Below are 16,661 nucleotides of genomic sequence, written 5' to 3' on the forward strand. Positions count from 1 at the left end.
CTTGCCTTTCCTTGGTTCAACCCTGAGTGCCTTTCATTCCCCAGGAACTGTAAATATAAATATAATAATTACACATGTGATTTTTTTCTTACCTGGTCACAAATGTGACAGATTTTACTCCATGTACGTAACTCAAAGCCATTATTATGGCTTTAAATGTCGTACACTGCCACGAATAAATATCATTTTTAATGTACCTAAATTTGGAACATCATTTAATTTTGTTTTCCCTTACGCCAAATATTGAAATAACATATTTTATAAAATACTATCACAAAGGGATGAAAATCTTCACTCCCTGAGGATGGCAACCTTAGAGAGTTCTTAGGATGAGGGCAGCAGGATATATCAAGTAAGGTATCATCGTGTTTTAGTTTATTTTTGTTATGTTTAATTCTGTATAAAAAAAAAAAAAAAGAGAGGACAGCACCAAGAGAAAGAAAATGATAGTCTGATAAATATGGGGGTTCTGTAGAGCGAATTTTAACATTGAAAAGAAGGAAAATTTTGAATTACTAATTACTTATTCTTGGAAGTCTGCATATTTGTAATGCAGTTAGAAGTAAGGGTAACTTTTCTTCCTTTCCCTAGTACCAGTTTTCTGTTTATTTTTTTCTGTGGAATATCTCTTCAGTGGAAAAGGAGAAATGACTAAAATTTTGTGTCATAGTTATGTATCTTGTATACTGTATACTTTTTCAGCTTTTCGTTTGGCAATGATAGGAACTAATTACTTGTGTGTATTTTGTATTTGGGTTTGTCTGATTTACTTAATATCTCGGTATTTTTTTTTTTTTCAGCATGTGTGATCCGCATGTATGCGGACCACACATGCTATAGAAGAGATAAATGACAATAATTGAAAAGGAGGTTAAATAAAAATTTATCACATAGCAAACATTTATTCAATATATACATTTATATATGATGAAAATGTGAGCTCATTCAGTGGGAAGAATGATAATATTGACGTGAGTTAACCTCATAATTATGTCAGGCTACTGTAAATACTGCTCCAAGATGGTTATCGGCCATCACAGATATGTTTTCTTTAAATCATTTTCGTTATTGAAAACGTCTACTGATATATGTTCATCAAACCGGTAAAAACTTAATTTCGGTATGAACCCTTAATTTTGGAAATGTATAATGTTTGAGTTTTGAAATCTGAGAAGCGGCGATAATTTGATTTGCACCGTAGGCCAGATGGAGGCTTCGTCGTACCAAATGAGACAGGATAAAAAATAGGTAATTTTGTTATAAATTTAAATTGTAATCGGAGACCAAAATAGTGATGTAAGTTAAGTCGAGAATAACAATTGTTTCAAATTATGTTCACAAATGATTATCTACTGCAGAGATGTAATGTGACCCAACTCTGTTTCACATCTGGCAAGATGGAATAATTATTTTTGTATGTACATTCCTCGACTTTGTAAAACAGTCGTGTGTAGAGGGTTCCTTCTTTCTAACAGCTAAGAGTATTGGAGCCGGCTTTCCTACTGAAACAATATTGTGATAGACCTAATCATACCAGTGGCTTATTCGCTGAACTGGAGTTTTACGATTCACTCGCCACGAGTTTAAGCCCCGCTCGTGGTATGGTTTGTTTGCAATCGTGTCATTACGATTTCGTAAGTCTTGTGGTAGACCTTACAACAGGTTCCTAAACTAGCATGTGCTCAATACTCCTGTGTCAGTTATTAATATTACTCATTATTCCCTAGCACACGTCTCTATACAAACTTAGATTTCACAGTATAATGACTAGCTTTTTAAAAAATCAAAATACTAAGCAAAATAGAGCTCAGTGCTTTTTTTTTCAATACCCTTCTACACATGAGACCCAAGTTAGATTTAATTTTGTATTTTTATTGCTTAAACAGGGAGTATAGTTTTAACAGACCTTGAATTTGTAAATTAGACATTACACGTTAAGTAAAGTACTCAGCAAAGTATTTAGGCATATACTATCTTATGTAGGAAAATTATCAACTTTTCTATTAAATGTGCTGATTGGAGATACTATTCATCCTTAGTATCTCTCACCGTACCTGGTCTGATTACTGCTTTTTCAGTAGGAACAGTAATTCATAGTAGAATATAAAAAAATCGTAGAATTGTTTCTGCAGCAGAAGTGTTAATCTTATCAGAACAGTCTGTTTGCTCTTTTCTTAGTCGATTACCTCAATTAAATTTTTCAAGTAATGTTAACATTGTTCTTATAGCATTCTCAAAATAATATAGAATACACCACGTGACATTGCAGTGAGTGAATTACTTTGAGGACGGGTCACCTGGTGTATAATTTTGATATTAGTGATATAACAGCATGCCCCTAATGGTTATTTATATATTATATTCATGTAATGTGAAATGGTTATTAATTTACAATCAATTTTGAATAAATTAATTATTATTAGTAGGATTATTTTAATTGTATTTAAAGTGTCAGTATCATTGCTTATCTGATTTAGTGGTTTATTCGTCAGGAAATACTAGTGACTCATGACACACATCTTAATCAGATGATGACCCGTTCCGGTGGTTATACATCCACTATCCTACCCCGGCTAGGATTTACACCTCATTTCAAGCAAAGGATCACTACCCTTACAGGTAGTCTAGGTGGTTATTCGTCAAGAAACAGGACAGTTATGTACATGAATATAATATAGTGTAATTTGTAAATTTAGCTAATGACTGCATTTATAAATGTACAAAAAATTATTATTTTCTGTTCAGAGAAATTAATAGGAAAGATTTGGGGAGAAATGCTTTGTACAGTAGTTTATACTCTATACCCTCTACTTTGCTACTGCTTGTTAAACTCGCCCAGCAATCCAGGGTCCAGGGTTAGTCTCGCCAAGGGGACAGTGCTTGTTTGTAATTCTCGCTGAGGACTGTTGGTTTTTAATTCTCGTTAAGGCGGTAGCGTCAGTTTCCAAATTTGCTTTACGTGGGTTTCTGAAGGATAACACGTCTTCACATGCTAATTGTATCGATAACTAGTTTGTAAATATTCTGCCAGATGATGGAAATACGTCCTATTATATCCCGGTGTGTATAGTAGTGCCTGTAGATCAATGACAGTGTTGACTCGTGAATACTGTTTGTCTATGCACTGTGACTCTGCATCTTGCCCGCATTGGAGACTTGTACACAACCCATTAACTTCTTTTTATGAGACTCACTGTGTCTGTTACACTGTTGTGTTACTAGACCCATTGTATCTTTTACTTTCTGTGTCATGGTGTGTTGGATTTCGTTGTGTATGAAGTGTGGCAAGACTGATAAAAAGATGAACCTCCGTGTTCATTGTATTTTTTATATGCCCTTGTCATTTGTTCCCTAAACTTCATCACTGTAAAGCAACTTGACAAAAGCCACCACTTTTTATTAAGGGTGAAACGCTTCGAGCATTGTCAGTATTTGTTGCTTCCTGTCTTAAGTGATTGGCGGAGGCGCAGATGTACTTTTGAAAACGAGAGGGAATGGTAAAAGAATGGATGGAAGTGGAAACGACGTAGCATAATTGGAATTGAAATAACCTTAGTCCAAGCCCTGTTTCTTCTTTAATCAACTCTTCTCATTTTTTTAGCAGTATCACTCATCATCTAAAGTATCGAGTGCCTTTTGGAACATGCTCAGCAGGGCATCCTTGGAGAGGCCATCTCCATCAGTCTTGTCATGACTGAGTGTGTTACGGTTTGCCCCGCTATCCTTAATGACAGATGCCTCCATGACGTCCAGGGAAGCCACACACTGCTTCAGCAGAGTTATCCTCATCTCTTGCTCTTCGCAGTTCAGATGGTCATACGAGTCATTCGAGGTCTGAGGAAGCTGAGCTGTAGGACTGCGGAGGGTTGACGAACTAGATGGTGTCCAGCTGGATTTGTTAGAAACCAAGCGGAGCTCAGACGGTACTGTTCTGGTAGGGGACGTGTTTTTAAGCGGGGAAATAAAATCCAGGCTACGGAGATCGAGTTTGGGGTATATATAGTCACCAGTATCAGAATGACTCTTCATGATGCTGGCAACCAACTCTTGTCTTGTTTTATCTACATCAGCTGATTTTCCTATTCCTACTGATCTAACTCCTTCACTCAGGGGTGAATTGGGCTTCCTGATGATTGACGTAAACGTCGATGATGGCTTCTCTGCACTACTCCCCAAGCTGCTGGTGCTGGTAGCGGGTAAGGCCGGTTGTTCAGTCAGCTTCCCGTCATACTCTACCTGGCGGTTCATTTCCTCCACCTGGTGAAATATTGTTATTATATTTTAGAGATTATTAAATATTCCACAAAGATTGAGAAAACAAGGTAAGTAAGCGTATTTCTACCTAGCATTGAGGCCATTTTCTATGTGAAGCCTCACTATACAGTACTTATCTCCGGTTTTATTATTTCCACATGTGATCGTTTGTGTTATTAACCAGTGCTTATTACACTTTCGTGTTTGAATATTTTTTTTAACCTCGTGTAATTTAGGGAGGCCCTTAAGTTTTAACATAATTGAGTTTTGTCGAATGCTGTGATTTGTTTTATAATAATATTAGTATGTTGTGTACAAGTTCATTGTAGTTCTCAAACCTTACAAAGAAGATATTAAGAGCTAAATAAAGCACCATTCATATTTCCCGTTACATGCTCGGAATAAATCTAAAGGGTGATTATTTTCAGGGGTTCTAAAATCGTGGAGGAAAATGCGATTTTTAATTAATCTTTGATGATTGGTTGTAATAGTATATGTAAGCACATATGTTTGCAATTTTTAAATATTAATATAAAAGATCAACCTTGCCAACAGATATGATCATAAAAAAAGGAATGGCCCCCATTATACTCGGTTTTCATCTTAAACATGGTGAGTCATCAAGCCTTCCGTTATAAGTCCACAGGCATATTACATAAACATAGCATTTGCTTGGAGAATACCATTGCAATTACCAACTAAAAAATAATCCATCCACAGATTAGTTAATACAAGTACAAAAAAATGAGTTTCCAAAGCTGTTCCAGATTTTCGAAAGTATAACTTAACATTGAATGCGATGCATAATTTTATCATTTTAATAATTATATTAGCGTTTAAAGGGAGATTTTTTTCTGGGAGTTATCTGGCAAGGTACTTCCGGAGATCACCTACGAATACCTTCGTAAAGAAAACATTACCTTTAGTATTGACTACGGAAAGATACCATCAAAATGTTAGCCGTACTCTCTAGTTTTATAGTCTCAGTTAATATATATCCATCTTGATCTGCTTTTTGGTGTCCCTGTTGCCTGGATGTAGCTGTTTTGGCACCTCTTAGTCTTTTATATATCTACACTTTGTATCCATCTGTTAGTGCCACTATCTCTTACAGCCATATTGCCTGTCTGTCAATCTGTTAGTACCTCTCTCTTTTTACGTTCTTGTTGGCTAGCTATCCATAGGTTTGTACCTCTGTCTTGTCTATCGCTGTTGCCTATCGCAGGGTAGCCATACCTCGTGCAGCAGAGAGTTGGCCGTAGCCTGGGCTAGCGTAGCGTGGTCCAGGTGAGCCACCAGACGCCTCCTGAGTGAGGTGGAGGCTCTGTCCAACTGTTCCAGCGCCTCCTTAATCTCCTGCACCTCCTCGCCCTTCTTCCTCGCCCTCACCTGCAAGGACGACGAGCATTATGGTTATCATAGAGATGTCAGTCTGGAATTGACTAACAAAGTTCTGGGAAAAATTTGTAATTGTGAGGTTGTCGTTTGTTGTTTTTTTTTTCGATTGTCCCCTTCGTCATTTGTCGTAATAAAAACATTTATAAACATTGTTTTAATTCTATCATTACTCACCGCTGAACATTAGGTGGCATCGTTAGCTCTGGTGTGTAGGTGGGGGCACTTACCTGAAGGGGTGCTCTTGATGCTGTCGCAAACAGCGACACCCTCGTGAAGGAGTGGGGTGATACTGGTACAGGTAACTAACCTGGAGAAGTCCAGTGATCCTGGCGCAGGTGGTGGTGTATGTAGTGAGGGCAGAGGTGAGGACAGCTGTGAGGTGAGTGAGGTGGTGGCCAGCACAGGTCTCCAGCGCCACTGAATCACACTCTTTGCACCACATTCTCAGCCTGCTCCTGCAAACATAACCTGTGTAAACATAACCTTATTTACATGCAAATTAATTTGCATCTTCAGACTTCTGTCTCTTTCCACCCGTGTGATCTCACTCTCCATACAATCTCTTACTTATGTTATTCGCAGTGACTCACAATCTCAATATTTCCCCCCTCACTATCTTTCAATCTTTCTCCCATATCTCTCATCCAGTGTTCTATACACACACGCTCACTAACTCGTGCTTTATGGAACACTGGAACTAAATGGTCATTCAGCACTGTATTCCTTACAGTGCCATATACGCAATCTGAACAACACATTAAAAATCATTCACACAAGCACCATACACAAATAGTCATACTACGTTAAACTTTCGTTAAATTAATTATTTGACAGTCCCTTAACTCCTTTGATTTCGCGGCAGGTGTTCGAAGAAGCAAGACGCAAACAATTAAAATGTGCCACACTGAGGTAAACAATAAGCTACAAGTTGTGGTTTTTATAATTTTTTTTTTAAATTTTATTTAAAACCAATACAGTTTAACATAAAAATAAAGAAACAGTATGGATCTCAATCAAATTAACTGACAAACGGATTGCACCTATATGCTCGCAAGATATTGCTGCCAAACATACAATAAGAACTTACGGCAAGAACATAGCTAAAAAAAAAAAATTTGGCAGTGTGCTTTTTTGACATTAAACTTTTTTAACTAATGGATTATTTTAGCTTGGTGTGATGGTGTTTATTTGTTGTGCAAGTGTTTGTGATAACTATTTTTCTTACATAGTTTTGCGTTTGGTTTTTTTGTGTATGCTTCGCATTTTCTTTTATTGCCAAGAGTACCGAGTGATCTCCCAGATCAAAGAGTTCTTCAAATCTGACAACTTCCTTTCTTCCTTGTTCTCTATCTCACCTGCTTCCTTCCTTTCTCTCACCTGGATAGCTCTTTGGGCTTCTTCCTCCCAGACTCGATGAGACTAACGAGATAGAAGTTTTGTGAGAGACCGCTGGGTGGCACCAATGTCACCAGGCGGCACTCAGGACACGACAGCTCTCCCTGGAGGAGGACAGGAGGATTGGTCAGCACTGTTAAGCAGCATATTTATCTCGCGATTAGCGGACGACGGACGAAGGATCGAACCTCCACCACTTTACCCTAAATGATCCAGACGGGTTTACTGTTCTTAGGAGATGCACGTGTGGCACAACTCGTCTTCCCTCATCATCCCTCACCTCCTCATTCTACACTAAGACTTCTCGTTAACTATCAACTAATCTTAACATTGAGGGAAAAAACACACATGAATACATACATTTAGGACACCTTTATTGAAGACGTTTCAGATTTGTGATCTTAACACTTGACATACGAAGAGGAGCCACCTCCACGAGGTGAGTTCTGGATATTTTTGGATGACTCTTAAGTAATCAGTCATAGGAAATTGCTGAAAGCTGCTTACATTGTACATATTGTCTCCGTCTGGTCAACAAAATATACCTATATGTAATCAAATGTGATTGAATTTCATTCTGCAGGCACTGTATGATACATAAGGGTTTAGTGCTTAGTCGGTATTTACTACCTTCTTACTACTGGCTTACTCCTATAAAAAATTTTTTGTAAACTATTCTGCATATATATATGGATTATTCATCTGTCACTTTTTACCCTTTTTGCCATTTCCCTCTCTATCTTTCCGTCCCTCTCTTCCCCTCTTTTCTTCCTTTCCTCTTTCCCTGCCGTTCTCCCCCTTCCCCTCCCTATAACCACATTCTCACCCTTTCCCGACCACTCCTCTTACCACATCCTTGTTGTTCCTTTCCGTCTTGCCCGGCTGGACCTTTATGAGTTTGGGTAGGCAGACGCGGCAGACACTGTGGTGGCAGGCGAGGAAGAGGGGCTCCCTGCCGCCTTGCCCCTCCACCTGGTAGTCTTCAAGACATACAGGGCAGCTCAGGAGATCTACCAGGTCCTGATGGGGGCTCCGCAGAGGTGAGAGCTTGCGGGTGGTCACAGGAGTCGAGGATGACAGCGGCATGGAGGTTCCCTGTGTGTTAAAGGCCAGGTGCTTAGCACCTATGTTTAAGACCACGTGGAGGGGGGATGTTAAACTTTCATTTTACTTTCTGACAGCGTACAGAACTTTGATCTTATCTCTCTCTCTCTCTCTGTATATATATATATATATATATATATATATATATTATATATATATATATATATATATATATATATATATATATATATATATAACACACACACACACACACACGTCGTGCCGAATAGATAAAACTTGCAACTTTGGCTTAAATACCAACGCTCTTCTTGCCGACTAAGGCAAGTGAAAATTTGTGTATGTAGTAATTTCGCAAAAATCATTCTGAACCTAACGAGAAAATGTATTTCATTGTGTTTGTTTATTATTAAATTATTGTAAACTTATCTAAAATATATTTAGTTGGATTAGGCTAAATTAAATAGCTGTCATAATAAGGTTAGGCTAGTTTTCTAAGGTTCATTTGGTACAAAATTATTAATTTTTACATTAACATGAAAAATATATCTTAAAACGTATAAGAGAAATTATTAGAAAGGACTTAATTTTAAATGAGTGCTTGCTAATTGTCGAGTGACTATCTTCTAAGACTGTAATACACCAATTCACACCACTAGGAAAAAGGAGGAGTAGATGTAAAATAGAAAGAGACAGGCGCTCCCTTTACAGGCGACGGAAAAGAATAACAGAGCGGCTAAAAGAGGTCAATATATCTGAAATGCGCAGGGAGACACTGGTCAGAGAAATAGCAAGCATCGAACTTAAGCTAAAAGAATCCTTTAGGAGTCAGGAATCGCGGGAAGAACTAAAAGCTATAAATGAAATCGAAAGAAACCCAAAGTATTTCTTCTCCTATGCCAAATCAAAATCGAGAACAACGCCCAGTATTGGGCCCCTACTTAAACAAGATGGGTCCTACACAGATGACAGCAAGGAAATGAGTGAGCTACTCAAGTCCCAATATGACTCAGTTTTTAGCAAGCCGCTAACCAGACTGAGAGTCGAAGATCAAAATGAATTTTTTATGAGAGAGCCACAAAATTTGATTAACACAAGCCTATCCGATGTTATCCTGACGCCAAATAACTTCGAACAGGCGATAAATGACATGCCCATGCACTCTGCCCCAGGGCCAGACTCATGGAACTCTGTGTTCATCAAGAACTGCAAGAAGCCCCTATCACGAGCCTTTTCCATCCTATGGAGAGGGAGCATGGACACGGGGGTCGTCCCTCAGTTACTAAAAACAACAGACATAGCCCCACTCCACAAAGGGGGCAGTAAAGCAACAGCAAAGAACTACAGACCAATAGCACTAACATCCCATATCATAAAAATCTTTGAAAGGGTCCTAAGAAGCAAGATCACCACCCATCTAGAAACCCATCAGTTACACAACCCAGGGCAACATGGGTTTAGAACAGGTCGCTCCTGTCTGTCTCAACTACTGGATCACTACGACAAGGTCCTAAATGCACTAGAAGACAAAAAGAATGCAGATGTAATATATACAGACTTTGCAAAAGCCTTCGACAAGTGTGACCATGGCGTAATAGCGCACAAAATGCGCGCTAAAGGAATAACAGGAAAAGTCGGTCGATGGATCTATAATTTCCTCACTAACAGAACACAGAGAGTAGTCGTCAACAGAGTAAAGTCCGAGGCAGCTACGGTGAAAAGCTCTGTTCCACAAGGCACAGTACTAGCTCCCATCTTGTTCCTCATCCTCATATCCGACATAGACAAGGATGTCAGCCACAGCACCGTGTCTTCCTTTGCAGATGACACCCGAATCTGCATGACAGTGTCTTCCATTGCAGACACTGCAAGGCTCCAGGCGGACATCAACCAAATCTTTCAGTGGGCTGCAGAAAACAATATGAAGTTCAACGATGAGAAATTTCAATTACTCAGATATGGTAAACATGAGGAAATTAAATCTTCATCAGAGTACAAAACAAATTCTGGCCACAAAATAGAGCGAAACACCAACGTCAAAGACCTGGGAGTGATTATGTCGGAGGATCTCACCTTCAAGGACCATAACATTGTATCAATCGCATCTGCTAGAAAAATGACAGGATGGATAATGAGAACCTTCAAAACTAGGGAGGCCAAGCCCATGATGACACTCTTCAGGTCACTTGTTCTATCTAGGCTGGAATATTGCTGCACTCTAACAGCACCTTTCAAGGCAGGTGAAATTGCCGACCTAGAAAATGTACAGAGAACTTTCACGGCGCGCATAACGGAGATAAAACACCTCAATTACTGGGAGCGCTTGAGGTTTCTAAACCTGTATTCCCTGGAACGCAGGAGGGAGAGATACATGATTATATACACCTGGAAAATCCTAGAGGGACTAGTACCGAACTTGCACACGAAAATCACTCACTACGAAAGCAAAAGACTTGGCAGACGATGCACCATCCCCCCAATGAAAAGCAGGGGTGTCACTAGCACGTTAAGAGACCATACAATAAGTGTCAGGGGCCCGAGACTGTTCAACTGCCTCCCAGCACACATAAGGGGGATTACCAACAGACCCCTGGCAGTCTTCAAGCTGGCACTGGACAAGCACCTAAAGTCAGTTCCTGATCAGCCGGGCTGTGGCTCGTACGTTGGTTTGCGTGCAGCCAGCAGCAACAGCCTGGTTGATCAGGCGCTGATCCACCAGGAGGCCTGGTCACAGACCGGGCCGCGGGGGCTTTGACCCCCGAAACTCTCTCCAGGTAAACTCCAGGTAGAGTTTTCAAAATTGGCATGAAGAACACGAAAGTGAAGTCAAACACTTGGATTGTCCTTCACAATCGCCGGATCTAAATACGTATTATCGAGCATCTGTAGGATCAGTTGGAGCAGTAAGTCATGAACCGATTTCCTCCACCGTCGTCTTTGGAAGGAAAAGAGTAAGTTTTGCTAGAGGAATGGCTCAAAATTCACCTGAATACTGTTCAAATACTACATGAATCAATTCCTCGACGAATCGTTGCTGTTTTAGCTGCAAAATGAGGACCTACCCCATATTGAAAATAAAAATTGTTATAGAACAAGGTGTTCATATTATTTTGTCATATTTGTATGTGTGTATGTAATATATATATATATATATATATATATATATATATATATATATATATATATATATATATAATATGTCGTGCCGAATATGTAAAACTAGTCAGTTAGCAAGTACTCATTTAAAATTAAGTTCTTTCTGAAATTTTCTCTTATAAGTTTAAAGATATATTTTTCTCATTAATGATGACGTAAAAATTTATAATTTTGCACCAAAAGGAACTTAGAAAACTTACCTAACCTTATTATAACAAGAACAATTTATTTTAGCCTAACCCAACTAAATATATTTTAGATTTGTTTACAGTAATTTAATACTAAACACAGTGAAATATATTTTCGATAGGTTCAGAATGATTTTGGCGAAATTATTGCATACACAAATTTTCACTTGTCCTACATGTTAAGATGAGCGTTGTTATTTAAGCCAAGATCGCAAGTTCTGCCTATTCGGCACGACATATATACATACATATATATATATATATATATATATATATATATATATATATATATATATATATATATAATATATATATATATATATATATATATATATATATATATATATATATATATATATATATATATATATATATATAATAATATATATATATATATATATATATATATATATATATATATATATATATATATATATATATATATACATATATGCAAAACAACCACTCTGAAATAATAGAGAAATTCCAAGCGCTTTCGTGACTACTCACATTATCAAGGAACTATGAAAGTAAAGCATCCAAGGAAGCTATATAAGGGGTCTGGCCAGCACCTCACTATCAGATCCCACAACGGTTAAACACGTGACGCGCGGCGACCCAACTTGGATTCAAATTCAAATTCAAAGTTTATTCTCTATAAGGATTACAATGCTGAGTTTACAGAAATTTGGTTATTGTGTGGTTTACATGCAGTAAAATTGTGATTACAGAGTGTACCACTAGAACGCTTAGCATGGCTAGGCATTTCGGGCATACTTAGTTTTATTCTTAATTGTAAAATATTACAAATTATGAGGTAAGTTGGTATTATGGCTAAGTGACTAAATACTAGTTTGTAAGTTTAGCAATGTGAATGCTTTTGTTTTGGCACTGTTCATAGTTTCAGTATTGGAGTATCACAGGATTCATTATTTTAAGATTGAGATTAATATTTCTGTTTATGGTCAAATGAGTGAGTGAGTGTAAGTGTGAACCACCAGGTGGTATTCGTGTAGTTAGTTGACGGGGTGTATCAGGGAGATAAGATGTTTTCTAATGGTAGTTTTGAAGGTGATGAATGTGTCTGCAGTTCTAGAGTTCTCAGGTAGGGTATTCCAGATTTTAGGGCCTTTGACATACATTGAATTTTTGTAAAGGTTTAGTCGGACACGGGGAATGTCGTAGAGATGTTTGTGTCTGGTGTTATGCCTGTGAGTTCTGTCACAACTATCAAGAAAGCGTTTTAGGTCAAGGTTGATATTAGAGTTTAAGGCCCTGTAGATGTAGATTGCACAGTAGTAAGTGTGGATGTACTGAACTGGGAGTAAGTTTAGGTCTATGAAGAGTGGGGGGTGTGTTGCCAGGGATGGGATTTAGTGATTATTCTTACTGCAGCTTTTTGTTGGGTTATTATTGGCTTTAGGTGTGTTGCTGCAGTTGATCCCCAAGCACAAATAGCATAGGTGAGGTATGGATAAATAAGTGAGTGGTATAGTGTGAGAAGGGCATTTTGCGGCACGTAGTATCGTATCTTGGAGAGGATCCCAACTGTTTTGGATACTTTTTTGGTTATATGCTGGATATGGGTGCTGAAATTCAGGTTGTTGTCAAGGTATAAGCCTAGGAATTTGCCCCCATTATTTCTGGTAATTAGAGTGTTGTCAATCTTAATGTTAATTTGTGCATCTCCTGCTCTGCTACCAAACATAATATAGTAGGTTTTGTCAGTGTTAAGCGTAAGTTTATTGGCTGTCATCCAAGTCGATATTTTAATCAGCTCCTCATTCACAATGGTGTTGAGGGTGGCAAGATTAGGGTGAGAGATGGATAGGTCCTTTGCACAACTCACCCACAAACTATTCTACCCAAGAAAATTTAAAAATTATTTGTCCAGTGTATTATTAAATTCTTCCCAAATTCTATTAATTATAAATGGATCTAATTTATATAAACCAAAGGAAATATTCATATTATTGTCAAAACTGCTTTTTATGAAACAAGATTCAATTATATTCCTGTCGACCATGGACTTGCTTGATACTACTTTCTCAACTTTTTGAAAATTGGATGGTTAAAATCTCTTACATGAATAAATAGAGCATTGGAATCTTGTCCAGTTCTAATGCTATATTTATGTTGTTTTAATCTTAGTTCGAGATTTTTACCAGTTTGACCGTAATAAACTTTATCGCAAATTTTACAAGGAATCTTATAGACACATCCATCCATCTATAAGATTCCTTGTAAAATTTGCGATAAAGTTTATTACGGTCAAACTGGTAAAAATCTCGAACTAAGATTAAAACAACATAAATATAGCATTAGAACTGGACAAGATTCCAATGCTCTATTTATTCATGTAAGAGATTTTAACCATCCAATTGATTTTCAAAAAGTTGAGAAAGTAGTATCAAGCAAGTCCATGGTCGACAGGAATATAATTGAATCTTGTTTCATAAAAAACAGTTTTGACAATAATACGAATATTTCCTTTGGTTTATATAAATTAGATCCATTTATAATTAATAGAATTTGGGAAGAATTTAATAATACACTGGACAAATAATAATTTTTAAATTTTCTTGGGTAGAATAGTTTGTGGGTGAGTTGTGCAAAGGACCTATCCAAGTTGGGTCGCCGCGCGTCACGTGTTTAACCGTTGTGGGATCTGATAGTGAGGTGCTGGCCAGACCCCTTATATAGCTTCCTTGGATGCTTTACTTTCATAGTTCCTTGATAATGTGAGTAGTCACGAAAGCGCTTGGAATTTCTCTATTCTTTCAGAGTGGTTGTTTTGCATATTTTGAAATCACCTGTTTACTGTGATCTTATTGCATATATATATATATATATATATATATATATATATATATATATATATATATATATATATATATATATATATATATATAATCACAACAAGAATTGGGAATTATTTGTGAATTAGTGACGTGAGGGGAAAGACGTACCTTCACTTGGAACTCGTCCCTCTTATCGGTGATATATGGAAAACTCTGTGCTTCCGTGGGTGATCTCAGCTTTTGAAACATTGCTCGTGGCCTAAGTGTCAGCCACGGCCGGTGAGTGTTAGAGTGCGTCCGAAGGTGGGAGGATTTAGCAGTTTTGGTAGACAACTGATGGTGAAGTGTCTTCGATGTTTTAGTGTGCTGAGGATGTGATTTTGTTGCCCGGAGGTGATTGTGGGTTGTGACCGAGTCGGTTTTCTGGTGGTGCTGGCTGTGGGCCGGTTTGACTGGTGTCTTGCCAGGTTTAGATGACAGTGAGTTGTTTACTATGCGGCGGTGGGATCTTGATCCTAAGTGGTAATTCATAAGTGGTGATCTCCCGACAGATCTCTTTAGATCATGTCGGGTTTTGGCTCACTGTTCGTACTATGCTTGCGAGGATTTGTGATAGTCAAGGGATGACTGTACCTAACAAAAGAGAGCGTGAAATTTTATAAAGAATTTAGAGGTATTTTATGTTTACTTCAGTATATGTCGTTTTTGAAGTAGATTTTATTACAGGTAATATTTGTTAAAGTTAAGTGGACTAAATGATGAGTTACCTCGAGTAATTTGGTTAATGCAGGTAGGTATTTCCTTGGCAAAGGAATTCTTAATTTGATTCTTCAGAACTCGATGCTTTCTTGACGTTAAGAAATCAGCGGCGACGTTCCCTATGGAATACAAAATAAGATACATTATTAATCTCCACTGGTTGTAGAGCTTATTATTTCTTGTATCCCATGACACTGTTCTGCAAATGTTTGAGATGAAACTGTTTCAAGGATTCTTTCCGAATGTCTTTGTTTACAACTTACACACACGAAAGAAAGGAAACAGAAATGAGGCACTAAACTACAGACCTGTGTCTCTGACATGTATTGTGTGCAAAGTCATGGAGAAGATTATCAGGAGGAGAGTGGTGGAACACCTGGAACGGAACGATATTATAAATGAAAACCAGCATGGGTTCATGGAAGGCAAATCCTGTGTCGCAAACCTTCTGGAGTTTCATGACAAGGTAACAGAAGCAAGACACGAGAGAGAGGGGTGGGTTGATTGCGTTTTCCTAGACTGCAGGAAGGCCTTTGACACAGTTCCCCACAAGAGATTAGTGCAGAAGCTGGAGGATCAGGCGCACATAACAGGGAGGGCACTGCAATGGATCAGGGAATACCTGACAGGGAGGCAACAACGAGTCATGGTACGTGAAGAGGTATCACAGTGGGCGCCTGTGACGAGCGGGGTCCCACAGGGTCAGTTCTAGGCCCAGTGCTATTTTTGATATATGCGAACGACATGATGGAAGGAATAGACTCTGAAGTGTCCCTATTCGCAGATGATGTGAAGTTGATGAGAAGAATTAAATCGGATGAGGATGAGGCAGGACTGCAAAGAGACCTGGACAGGCTGGACATGTGGTCCAGAGACTGGCTTCTCGAATTCAACCCTGCCAAATGCAAAGTCATGAAGATTGGGGAGGGGCAAAGAAGACCGCAGACAGAGTATAGGCTAGGTGGACAAAGACTACAGACCTCACTCAGGGAGAAAGACCTTGGGGTGACCATAATACCGAGCACGTCACCGGAGGCACACATCAACTAAATAACTGCTGCAGCATACGGGCGCCTGGCAAACCTGAGAATAGCGTTCCGATACCTTAATAAGGAATCGTTCAAGACACTGTACACTGTATGTTAGGCCCATACTGGAGTATGCAGCACCAGTTTGGAACCCACACCTGGTCAAGCACGTCAAGAAGTTAGAGAAAGTACAAAGGTTTGCAACAAGGCTATTCCCAGAGCTCAGGGGATTGTCGTACGAGGAAAGGTTGAGGGAAATTGGACTGACGACACTGGAGGACAGAAGGGTCAGGGGAGACATGATAACGACATACAAGATACTGCGGGGAATAGACAAGGTGGACAGAGATAGGATGTTCCAGAGAGGGGACACAGAAACAAGGGGTCACAACTGGAAGCTGAAGACTCATACGAGTCACAGGGACGTTAGAAAGTATTTCTTCAGTCATAGAGTCGTCAGGAAGTGGAATAGCCTAGCAAGTGAAGTAGTGGAGGCAGGAACCATACATAGTTTTAAGAAGAGGTATGACAAAGCTCAGGCAGCAGAGAGGGAGAGGACCTAGTAGCGATCAGTGAAGAGGCAGGGCCAGGGGCTGAGTCTCGACCCCTGAAACCACAAT

At 38.7% G+C, this 16,661-nt stretch overlaps 2 protein-coding genes across 7 annotated transcripts in view; one reads left to right on the forward strand and one right to left on the reverse strand.

Annotated features, from left to right (window-relative positions):
• The window catches only part of LOC128692620 (uncharacterized), a 442,432-nt gene that overhangs the window by 416,271 nt on the left and 9,500 nt on the right, over positions 1–16,661 (forward strand). The gene's annotated exons all lie outside the window — the stretch shown is intronic.
• The window catches only part of LOC128692621 (tripartite motif-containing protein 10-like), a 44,205-nt gene continuing 28,426 nt past the window's right edge, over positions 883–16,661 (reverse strand). The window contains exons 1-8 of one of the 5 annotated variants that reach the window (XM_070089872.1): positions 15,322–15,384; positions 15,022–15,132; positions 14,423–14,887; positions 7,897–8,142; positions 7,030–7,151; positions 5,960–6,107; positions 5,491–5,643; positions 883–4,257 (exon numbers count right to left, since the gene is read on the reverse strand). In XM_070089872.1, the coding sequence (XP_069945973.1) occupies positions 3,607–4,257; positions 5,491–5,643; positions 5,960–6,107; positions 7,030–7,151; positions 7,897–8,142; positions 14,423–14,785 (1,683 nt within the window). In that variant the 5' untranslated portion in view covers positions 14,786–14,887; positions 15,022–15,132; positions 15,322–15,384 and the 3' untranslated portion in view covers positions 883–3,606. Of the gene's footprint in view, positions 4,258–5,490; positions 5,644–5,959; positions 6,108–7,029; positions 7,152–7,896; positions 8,172–14,422; positions 14,888–15,021; positions 15,133–15,321; positions 15,385–16,661 lie in introns of those variants that run through there. The other 4 variants (XM_070089873.1, XM_070089871.1, XM_070089875.1 and 1 more) reach the window with 4 other exon arrangements.

The sequence above is a fragment of the Cherax quadricarinatus genome, chromosome 30 (assembly GCF_038502225.1).
Source record: "Cherax quadricarinatus isolate ZL_2023a chromosome 30, ASM3850222v1, whole genome shotgun sequence".
Lineage (NCBI taxonomy): Eukaryota > Metazoa > Arthropoda > Malacostraca > Decapoda > Parastacidae > Cherax > Cherax quadricarinatus.